Below are 12,529 nucleotides of genomic sequence, written 5' to 3'. Positions count from 1 at the left end.
GAAAGGTAAAATCCTTATCAGTGACTCTAATTATGTCTTTTCATTTATTTGGGGATATGTATGCTTTTCACTCTTTCTACCTAATATTTTTGATTTTGTGTTCCTACAGATACAAAATAAACTATACTCTCAAAGATTAGAACTGTAGAACATGTGATTGTTTCCAAAGCACATTTTCTTGGTCATATTTCTGTCTCTTAAAGATCACTCAGTTGATTGATAGTGAGATATTGTAGAAATTGTGTGGTTAAGAATATGAGCTATGAAATTAAACTTCTTGGGAATGAGTTTCCACCATTTGTAGTTATGTGATCTTGGGCAAATAATCAGATCTCTTGGGACCTCAGTTTACAAGTACATCCCTATCTCACAGAATTGTTATAAGGAACAAATGAAAAATGCACTTGGCACAGTGTCTGGCACGTAGTAAATGCCAGCTGACGTCATGATTATCCCAGTATGTCAGAAGCATGGCATTTTTTAAAGACTTTATTAAGTCCCATAGGGCAATGCTGCCCTATGTTCATTCCAGCCTAGCCACTTTGCTTTTTGCACTTTTCCTGGAACACATCAAGAATATTTACACCTCAGGACAGGTGCCATGTAGTTCTCTCTACCTGGAATGTTGTCTTCAGACCTTCCTATGGCTCATCCCTTCACTTCTTTCAGTCTCTGCTCTAATGTCACCTCTTCACAGAGGGCTTCCATGACAACTTATCTAAAATAGCATCTCACCGCACAACCTCTTTACTTTTTCCCTACTTGTTTCTTCTTTAAACCATTGCTGGTCCTTGTAGTCTACATTCTTTTGTGGATTTGTCTGTTTGGCCCCTAGAATTTAAGCTTACTGAGGTGGGGATCCTTGCTGCCTTGTTCATCTCTCTATTCTCAGTATCTGGAACATTGCCTGATAGAGAGTAGGTGTTCAGTAAATATCATTTAAATAAATAGATGAATAACACCAATAATTAGTCTCAGAAATAATTACCATTTTAAAGGGAGCCATTTTGTACTAAACCGCTGATTTCATTTAAATATGAAAAATATAAAATTCAGTAAAGGAAGATTTACTGCCAACACAATGAAGATCCATTGAAATGAGAAGTGTGAAGACCAACAAGGGAGCTGAAAGTAGGCCCATAAGGAGCCAATCTGTTCGGTACAGTGTGTTCTCTGTATGTGAATTTGCAAAAACTCTGTGACACCTAATCTTGAGAGATTTATTTTTTCGCCACCAAATGACTGAGGTAGTTTTTAATTACCTCATTTGAAAAATAAAATCGTGGCTATTTATAGAGAAACACAAATAAAAATCACTTAACTACTAATATAAATTAAACTATTAGAAATTATAATCCAGCATCAAAGACAACAGTGAAATTACAAACTTCACAGACTGTATGTGACTGACTATATCTATATTTATATCTATATAAAATAATTAAAACCATGAATATGAATTTTAGATGTTTTATAAAAAGTCTAATAGAAAAAAACTAGAGATGATGACTATTAATTTGTAACATTTTGATTTATTTTTCTAGTCATTTTTCCATTTATATGTATTTTACATGTTGTATAAATTTATACTGTTTTGTATTTAAATAAAACAATCATGTCTCTAAGTTATTGTACATTCATCATCATTATTATTTTTTATGGTCAAATTTGCATATGACTTGCTAAGCTATTTCTCAGATGTTTACCATTTAAACAGTTCCTATTTTTTCTTTCATAAAGAATTCCAAAATTTTGATCTATTTCTAAATTTCACTGAAAAATTATCTGTGAGAAACTATAAGAATTTTTAAACACTGAATATATTTTATAGCATATCCTTGCTGAAATAGGCAGTGATATTTTTCTTAATTTGGCTGATTTAATAGGTTTATATAAAAGTCTCTTATAGTTTTGACTATCAGGTATATTTTCTGTTTCTACATGGTTCTCTAAAGCAGCCACTAAATGTTCATGTGGATTTTGTGACCATAAAACGTACATAATGTATGCATGTTTGGGAGGCACATTTTGTACAAAGAGTTTTAAACATGTTTATATCTCTTGCCCCAGCCATCTCACTTATGATAACCAAGCCCAAGGATATAACATAACAAATGACAAAGGATTTATGTCCAAAGACGTTGATGGTACTGAAAGTTTGAACCATGACAACCCTTTGTGGTTTCACTATGCTTGGCTGTGAGTACTAGAAACTCAGCTTTTTATTTGTGTTGTAGGGTATTTGTTTTCCATTTTTTAAAATTTTTATTTATTTATTTTTTAACTAATTAATTAATTAATTTTATGGTGACATTGGTTAACGAAATCCAATAAGTTTCAGCTGTGTTTTCATTTTCGTGAATTATATTTTCATGTCTCTTCCTCCAGGTATCAGAAATATTGATTTTCAGGTTGTGATCTGGCATCTTAAGTTATTGCCCTGAAAATGAGAGCTTTGGTATTTATCAGCAATAAAAAAATCAATAAAGTTGGAATCCATTTTCTTTCTTCTAAGGAGCTGGAATCTTGTTTCTCTGAATTCTTTAAAATTCTACAGCTGTCTTGTTCTCCAACTGTTTTTAAATATCTATTAAGAAAATAATACGTTGGGATATTTCTATGATGAATTATATAAATGACCAGTTTGAGTCAGAAAAATGACTATATTTGAAATTTTTAAAAATTAGGATATTATTAGGATATTATTTCAATTGTAAGTCATTGTTGAGCAAACATATGTAGGCTTATTGAGAACAGATCTACACTTACAATTAAATACCTATTTACTACTCTTTAAAATGTGTGTCAACATCTTATGTAGTTTATAATTTTATATGTATACATAGATGCATAATATCATGTATATGTAAAATATGTATATTTTTACATTTCACTAATTTCTGAACTGTATGTAAAACATCTCCATTTATTGCTGTGAATTTTCAGGAGTTTTACAAACAATGCTACAATGTATGAATGCATTATCTGGGGTATTTAAAATGTCACTGGACCTATCTCACATTGGTATTTACTATATAACTTATATAATATATATAAGTTTAACACAAATACTTATAATACATGTATAATTATATATAGTTGTTATAATGTGACTGGTATTTTCTTTGGAATGAAAAAAGTTCTAAAAATAAATAGGCATTATTTGTATTACCTGAAAGTATGTGAATTGAGAATGATAAAGATCTGGATATACATGAAGAGTAGTTCCAATTACGAGTAGTAACTCAAATTTGTGGAGAGATGAGCTAATATATCCAGTAAATCCCAAACACCATATCTTCAGAAGTGCTTCCAAATCAAAAAGTACTGTAAAAGCCACCTAGGGGAACAAAGAAACAGTGGAATTGGAATCTGAAACTATAATTTATTTCAAAATATTTTATATATTTGTCAGTGCATGAATTTCAGCCACTATTATATAAATGAGAAGCCCACAAGAATCTAGAATAACATTTTACAAAAAAAAGTTTGAAACACACCAACTAGAACATAGCACACCAAATATATCTTAAGCAATCAGAAAAATATAGACATAAAGTTTCTATAATGCACATGGTATATTATAAAACACATATTACTTAGCATAATTAAATTTTAAAAAGTTTAAATATCATTTATGCCTTGGGCCACATAAATGAGCAATTTGGATTCCATATCAATTTATGTGTGTGTATAGTCACACATTGATTAATATATCAATACAATATATGTCCACATTATTAATTAAATTTAATAATTGACATTACTATATTAATAAATTAGCTCAGCCTCTTCACCTACCATATTATTCCATAAATTTGCTATTCTAAATACCAATATTATAAAATACACATATAAACTTAACATGTATTATTTTGCAACTAGAATTAAAATGTGCAACATAAGATTAACTTATAATTAAAGAGCACAAGAGTGAGTGCTGAAATTAGTCATAACATATCCCTCTGAGATGATACCAGATGATTTATTAAAAGAAAGAAATAGAGGAGAGCCTGCTTTTCTTTTTCTAGGCCAACATGAAAAAACAGAAGGGATTTTCTTCCACTCACATTTAGAAAATGTTGATAAAAATGGAGTTTTAATAATCACATTTTTAGGAATACAACACTAAAAGCATTGTAGATGATTAATTTAGATGTGGGGAGGAAATTAAGATTACTTCTCAATCTAGCATTTCTGTAGACTCGGGTTTGCTTCTTAATTTAAATTAGCATGTCTCTTTTAAAAAATGTAAAAGAGCAATACATTTTAACTATGAAATAATCCTAAATACAAAGAATTAACAAAATCCTTTGCCCACATTTCTCAAGTGATTGATATTAACCACTTTGCATATTCTCTCCTCAAACTTTTTCTACTTCATAACCACATAAACGGGTTTGCATTTTATATGCCACTCTGAAACTTGCTTTTCTTGCTAACAATCATAGACATTCCTCCACGATAAGAGGTATAGGATCTACTTATTCTTCTTACCAACTGCATAATTTCCTATAGTATTCGATGTTTATTTAATTCAACATTTTCCCTAATGACTCATTGAAGAATGCTACTTCCTTGACAAGGAATCATCAGGAAAAATAATTAAGCATTTTGGTACTTCAAAAACAAGAGTACAATAACCATCTGTATGCCATATCCATATTTATTAGGCTTTCATATCTATAAGTAGATTCTCAGACCTAGCACTGCTGGGGCAAAGGACAAGTCGTGTGCTTTAAATTTTAGAAAATACTAAGAGATTACATTCAAAATGTTATAGGAAATCATTTGCCTTCCAGCAGAGTAGGAAAGTGCTTCTTGCCCTAAATCTGTACCAACACCAGATGTAATTAAACTTAATCAAACTTTTGCTTATCTATTCATATGAGTATTGATCATTTAGATTTATTTTCTTTTTAAAACAATTTTTCTGTTCATAACTTTGCCAATTTTCTTTAGTGGTCTTTCTTCTTTCTTATCATTTTTTGGAGTTGTTGATATTAAAGACATTAATCTTTGTCTGCTATATGAACTGTGAATATTTTTTCTCTGATGAATAGTTTGATTTTTAACTTTGGTAGCATTTGCTCTATAAGCACTGTAAATTTTATATGGTCACATATTTCTATCTTCATGATTTTTTTCTTTACCTTTTACATATAAAATAGGTCTTAAGAAGGATTAATATCAAGTCTTCATATCCAGACACACAGTTTTTCTATTTGTTTGGACTATATTCTTTAATAATATATTTCCCCATTAAAGATATTATTGCTTGCTTGTAAAATTTAATATTTCAGTCATGAATGTAAATGCATTTTTCTTTACCTTTAAAATTTTTATTTATTTATTTTACCATTTCTATCTAGTTAGTTCCAGTGGAGAGAAAAGCTATTGATTTATCTATATCGATTTTCTATAATAACCTTACTAGATTTTTCTATTAATCTAATATTTTTAATAAGGTCTCCTGGGTTTTGTAAAAACTTACATTTCATTTGCAAATGAAGATAAGAGTTTTTAAACATTGACTTTGGAGTTAATTGGATTAATTTATTCCATATAATGGTACAGCTGTATAGTAATATACTAAATAATGAAGTGGGAATAAGAGGAATCCATGATTTGCTCCTTATTTTCAATGGAAGTTCCTTGGAATTCATACATAATGGTTGCATTGAGTTTTGATAATTAATTTCTACCATGTTTTAGGGTTTTTCTTCTCTTCCAATTCTACTTAGAGGATTTTAGCCTTCAATTCATAGAGGTAATGAAATGTATAACAAGAGCCCTTGATGTTGACTATTTGTATATAAACCCTAAATTGTAATGCTAATTTTATTGGATAATATTTTATTTATAATTTTTGTAGCTACTATCATATATGAAATTGGTCTATAATTCTACTTTTACTATCATCATCAGCTTTTGGTTAAGCTTATACTAGTTTTATCAAACTTATTGTAGTTTTCCATTATTTGTATAATTTGTAATTGCTTAAATAAAAAAAGAAATATCTTATCTTTAAAAGTACGTAAAATCTAGTAGGAAAACCAATAGATCCATTCCTCTTTGTAAGGGTAGATCAAAGCTTTCCAATGTTCTGATCAAGTTTCAGACCTTGTCTATCAATTTGGTAGTTTATGCTTTGCCGGGAAATCATCAATTTCCTCTAGATATTCAAGACCTGTGTTTAGAGTACATTTTTTTCCAGAAAGGATTGATTCTCTCTGGTGGTATGGGGTATATTATAAATTTGGTACCCCTTTAAATCAATTTTGTGGTTGATGTTTCTAGGACCCTGAAAATAATATGACTTGGAACTGGAATCCCATATGAGGGCAGGCTTGAACTTACACATTTTTTAGTACAGTTTACTCTTTTTCTATACATCTAGAGTCAAGGTCAAGACTTAGATTTTCCTTATCACTTCCTTCTGAGGGATGGACTTTTTTCCTTCTTTCAATGAGGTACAGATCATTGTTTGTTCTGATATTATGTGGGAATCTGTTCTGATGATGTACCCGACACAGCCTTTTCTTCTGTTCTGTAATTGCAAGTTCTAGCTGACACGGATATGCACATGCCCTCTGGGCAGCCACTGGTTTTAGTGCCCATTGGGCGTTTTGCACCCATCTCACACTTAATTTCTGGCCTCAGGAATATTCCTTAATTTCTTAAATACTCTGCTAAACATTTAAAATGTTTCAATATTTAGGTGCCATTTTTAGTTGTTTCATAGAGGGATGATTTTCAGACACCTTTTGGGGCCGCTTTGTATGTATTTCCTATGAACAATACACTATTTGAGTTTGTGTTTAAACATAATCTCACTGTGCCTTTTGATAGGAAAATTCAACCTGCTCATATTTAATGTACCAAAGTTATACTTGGTCTTGTTTCTTGTGTATTAAACATCATTCCTATTTTATGTTTTAACCTTTTCTTATCATCTTTGGCTTGGTCAAATTGCTGTTGATTTATTTTTCCCTCTTTGTTAATTTGACATTCCACTCTGCTTTATAATCTTACAGTTTATTGCAATGATCATAAATCAACCTATACTTTATTATTGCATCAAATTTGAATAATCGTAAACTCTCCCATACAAATTTGCTTGTTCACTCATCCCTCACAACCCTGCCAATCTATAAACTTCATAGTACATTTCTATCACCCTATTCTTCACCAATATCACACCCTTTCCTAAATCCTACTTTTTCTGAGACCTGTCATAAATTTAATTCTTATTTGACTTATTATCATCTTCCTTTTAGATCCAATACCCACAACCACTTTTCTTTCCTTTTTATCTTCTCTAATCTAGTCCTGTGGATTGTGATGAATTTATTTTATGATTAGCAAAGTTTGGAGTAGTTTTCTCAAAGAAACATTAAGTGTTGCCTACTTTCTTAATCTTTTGCTATCTAAATGCATTTTGAACACTGACATGAATATTATGGCTTCATACAGATTCTTGAACTGTACTTCATACACACATACACACAAACACCATTGGTTCATTGCCTTCTACTTTCCAATACTGTATATGAGTCATCCAGTACACAATACATACTTGCCCTTGTAGGTTATTTAAGCCCATTCACAAGCTTGAAAAGGTGTTTTCTTTATGCTTGCAACCATAAAAGGTCATCAAGATATGCCTAGAAATGCATCTTTTTTCATTGAATCTCCCTGAGATTTAGTGAGCCCTTTCAATCTACAAATTTATGCTTTTCCTCAGTTTAGGAAAAAAATTATCTTGTTTATTACTTTTTTTCTTCTACCTGTTATTCACATCTGGGTGGCTAGTCTCTCATGATTTCTACTTTTTTACCCCCCACTTGATCTCCCATATTAATAATTAGTTCTTGACAATGACCATATCCTTTTTTCAGTTAATTTTTGAAAATTTTAGTCAAAGTTTCAGAAAGTTTATTTTGTGCCTTTACTATCTGTCCTTGAGATATTAACAAAAAATCTGTTATCTCTTCCATCAATTCTACTTGATTGGGAAACTTGTACTAGATATTTGTCTTGGATTTTTGTGTCTCTCTTTCTGAGTCCTTTTGTATGAGAATAATTTTTTTTTTGCTTGCTCATGACTTTGTTTGTTTGTTTTTTATGATCTTGTGAGCAGTGGCAAATAAGGGATGGCAGAAGGTACTGTGATTTTTGTGGTAAATGACCTAAAAACTGTCAGTCCCTTTGCTAGGCATCAGGAAGAGAGAAGGTGCTCCATGTCAGGATTCCTCACCAACTGGTGGAATCTATTCCAAACATCCCACCTGGGAAAAATTCAGCTTCCTTGCTCACTGAGATTAGTGGGATTCTGTCAGGCTCTCCCTGGAGCACAAGCAACAGAGTGGGCAGGTGCAACGCCTTTGTAGAGGACTAAAGCTTTCTGCGCCTGAGCAGAAGCCTCAGGGGACCAGAGGACCCAAATCTCTGCCACAAGTCCAAACAAAAGGCAATTCCTCTTTAGCCCTGGCTTCTTAGTCTAGGCTCTACAAAAATAAGAAGCCCTCTAGACATCTTGGGGGATCTCTGGAGGAACTAAAACTCAGATATATCCTTCCCAAAGGTTCCACCTATAGCCTGACCTGGCTGTCATACTAGCAGAGGGAGCAGCTATAGGCACCCACTCCTCCATCTCTCCCTTCACCTATATTTTCAGACTTTCATTCCAAAGGAAGAAATGTAATCCATATAAAAGTGGCTATTTTTTTGTTTGTTTTTAAGTAGAGAACTATAGTCAATGTTTGAACAACATTGTGATCAGAGGTGCTGACCCCTGACACACATAACTTTTGACACTCCCCAAGCTTAAGTCATCCCTCAGTATCCATGGTGAATTGGTTCCAGGATTTCCATAGATACCACAATTCACAGATGCTCAAGTCTCTTATATACAATGGCTTAGAACAATGCATGTAGTCGGATCTCTTTATCTGCAGATTGTGGATTAAAAACAATACAGGTATTTATTGAAAAAGATCTGTGTATCAATAGACCCATGCAGTTCAAATCTGTGTTGTTCAAGGGTCAACTGTACTAATAAATGCCTGCAATATATCTGAATAGATTGTCCATATTTTTCATGAATGCAGTTTATATGAGTTCTTTAAACACCACGTTTTATTTCTTTTCCAAATTTTCATTTTATAATAATACATATGATATTTAATACATATGATACTATACTATATATATACTGATATATGCTATAACCAACCCTTTTGTCCTTAAGAAAAAGATCAATAATGAAATTCAGATTTTAAATCAAAGGAGTTATTGTTCTAAGAACATTATATTTGTTCTCAAAATAGCACATAACTTGTAAAAAGATTTTTTTTAGAGTGAAAAATGCGAGAAATTAGTTTAAAATGCTTGTTTTCTGAAAGAACTAGTAATTGGATTTGTAAGGCTAGCAGGTAAAACCAGATGATTGACAAATTTCTGAAGCTAAAGAAAAAAATAACTGAACAGAAAATGACATGCTTAATATAAGTGGAACAATGGAAATTGTTCTGCCCTTTAATTTAATGAATAATGTATGATCATTTATAGGTAAAAAAATCATAAATGAGCTGATTGTGCCATGCAGGCTTGAGAAGGCTTGAGAAGGTAGAGATGCTGCCCATATGAGGAAAGATATTTGAAATATATTACCCGCGATTTGTATTGCAGTCTTTATATCATAATTTCAAAGAAACATAATAAATATTCATGAGAAAATGAATGCATATTTATCACAAAAGAAGATTATAGGACAAAAGTTACAAGAAACTCAATTCAAGTAACCCATCTGTCCTAAATAAAATTTAAATGAAATAATACCAAAATAAATGATTACCAGCATCATTCTAGCAGTGTCTTTAAATTACCTACTCTTAGTCTACAGTGTACCTTCAGTGTTCGATACAGATACAGCGCAAACTTTTGAGATAGATCTTTGATAGTTGAAAATGTCATTATTGTATTATTTTTCACCTAACAAGATATTGCCCAAATCCTTTTAGAGATACACAAAAAAGTTACTGTCAGACGAGAAAACTTATTTAATTAAAGTTTCTCAGAAAATGAGATTAAATTTCATGGTAATATAGAAGACTGGTACTATGGCAAGATGAGTTACTTTCTTAATTTGGTTATGTCTTGTGATTAATGAACTGAAATATGGGTGTCAGATTTTGTTCGAACTAAAATAAATGGCTCTTTAATTTAATTTAATTTTAAAAATATCATAAAACCAAATGTCTTCAGAGGAGCACAGAAATTACTTTTCTAGAAAAGATTGTTTCCTGCAAGATGGAAAAATAAGTCTATGCTTTCTGAAAGTTTTTCTGCTTCGAACACATAGCAATCATAGAAAAACAGGAAACCAAAGAGATGTCCTGGAGTTCTAAGCAATTTCTGACCAGAAATGTGGTAGAGACACAGGCTGTTAGAATTGCTTCCTTTTTTGTTCTATCTCTCCCATCAACTTGTGAGTTTCTTAAAAAAAAGAATTTTGTTAAACTTACTAATCTGTGCATAACACTGTGCTGATAAATTTCTCTTAAATGTACAGTCTAGGCTATAGACAGATGTTTTTATATAACAATAGAAAAGTATTGTTCAAGTTTTCTTATTTATTAAGAAAATGGGACTACACATTTTAAAATATAATTATGTTCCTTATAAAATGTGATTTTATGTATAATATTAATAACTACATACCATCTTAGATCAAAATGAAAAATAAAAACTCTCATAAAAGAAGGTAAATTTTTACCTTTTTCTGTTTATGCATAGCCTAGAAAACAAAGGAAAGTTTATTCTGTTTCTTAACTAATTCTAAATTTAGGTTAATTAATCAAAACTAACAAAAGTTCCCAGCTTCACAACAGAAGCTAAGCAGCTTAATTTATGTTTAAAGGATGGTTTTTAGACTGTAAGTTGACTCTTAATGGGTTGAGAGGTTTATTTGGGAGTTTCATAATAAGTTATTCTGGAATATGTGTGAAATCAAGAAATTACTTCTTTCAAAGCTCATATCCTTTTGTTATCTTTTAAAAAAGAAACTTTCCAAAATATTATGTAAAGTTATTATCTTAAATATTATATCATTGTAGTTCATAAACTTGAATTGCTGTTATTACAACCACTTTGAGGATTAAATAAGATAATAAATTCCTTTAAAGCACTTGGTAACATAATAGAAACTTCAAAAAATTGGTAGCTATTATTTTTATTAGTATTACTATATTTGAATTTAACAAATGAGGAAGTTAATTGACTTGTTCTGTGTTTCTATAGCTTAAACGAAGATCAAACTCACAAACAAAAAGAATGTAAATAAGGATTTACTGGAATATGATCATTCTGAGACCACATTCACTTTTGCACAGCAATGGTAGAGTTAAGTAGCTGAGACACAGAGCATGTGGCCTGAAAAGCCTAAAATGTTTACACCTGGCTCTTGAAAGAAAAGTCTGTTGATCAACTTGCTTAAACTCAAACCATCTTTATAAACTTTTTAAAGAGAAAATATTTCATTAAAAAATTAACTTTGATTAAATGATTTATATGTACTCATTGAAGCAAACCACTTTGACTCATGTTCAAATTTCTGATACAAGGAGAAGTGCTAATGCAGTTTGAATAAAGACCAAACACACTTTGGAAAACTCAGACACTCAAAATCAACCAACAGAAGTGGAACAAATTCTGAATGTTTTGGTAGTTCAAGAATATAGTGATGTCTATATAATCAAATGAACTAAATCTCCACTGGACTCTACCAATGCGCTTAAATAATATCAGTGAACTCTACAATATTAAATTATTTGAAATTTTGGTGGAATTTCTTACAGCATGATATTAAATCAGCTACCATACATATAAACATTAGAAAAAAAGATCGATTTTATACATGAAAAAAACTAGGTAAAATTCACTGGAGGATTCCATTTTCAGTGGATGGCATATGTATTTATTCGACAGGATTGATTTAGTGTGACTGTGTACCTACCCTGGACTGGGTTACAAAAGAAATGTTAATGTCATCCAGACTCCCTCAGGAGCAGATACAGACTGTTCCTTCCAGAGAGTCTGGCAAAATCTCAATCATGTGTAGCCATTTCTGTTTTTTATTCTCAGGCATTTTTGTCATCAGCCCTTTAACCTCTGGTTCTAATGCCATTGTATAATTCTTCCACCTCATTCCACACAGAGCCTTTAACTAACGTTCAGGTCTCTCGTTCTATGTTAACCAATTTCTTCTACATCAATCTCTTCGCACACAATCTGCTCCCTGTATTCTTGCCTCAACTGGTCCCAAATGCATAACTTGCCCCACAGTCCTTTTGAGAAGAGGATGCCCATGCTCCAGTGCTCTATGTGGCCCATGAAGGAGAATATGGGGATGAGGAAGAGATGCTCCATTCATCACTTTTCAACACCATTTTGATGTATTCCATCGGGTTGAAACATCCTCTTACAACACTCTCCCTGTGGCTGCCCTCTATTAATCTCTCCATCA

The 12,529-nt window shown here is 31.5% G+C and overlaps 1 protein-coding gene across 1 annotated transcript in view; it reads right to left on the bottom strand.

Annotated features, from left to right (window-relative positions):
* NALCN (sodium leak channel, non-selective) overlaps positions 1-12,529 on the bottom strand; it is a 292,340-nt gene that overhangs the window by 154,386 nt on the left and 125,425 nt on the right. The window contains exon 12 of the mRNA XM_023532439.1: positions 3,173-3,340. Coding sequence (XP_023388207.1) covers positions 3,173-3,340 — 168 coding nt within the window. The remainder of the gene's footprint in view (positions 1-3,172; positions 3,341-12,529) is intronic.

The sequence above is a fragment of the Pteropus vampyrus genome, unplaced genomic scaffold (genome assembly GCF_000151845.1).
Source record: "Pteropus vampyrus isolate Shadow unplaced genomic scaffold, Pvam_2.0 Scaffold83, whole genome shotgun sequence".
Classification (NCBI taxonomy): Eukaryota; Metazoa; Chordata; class Mammalia; order Chiroptera; family Pteropodidae; genus Pteropus; species Pteropus vampyrus.
Note: the sequence above shows the minus strand (reverse complement) of the source record. Positions and strands in the feature narration are given on the sequence as shown.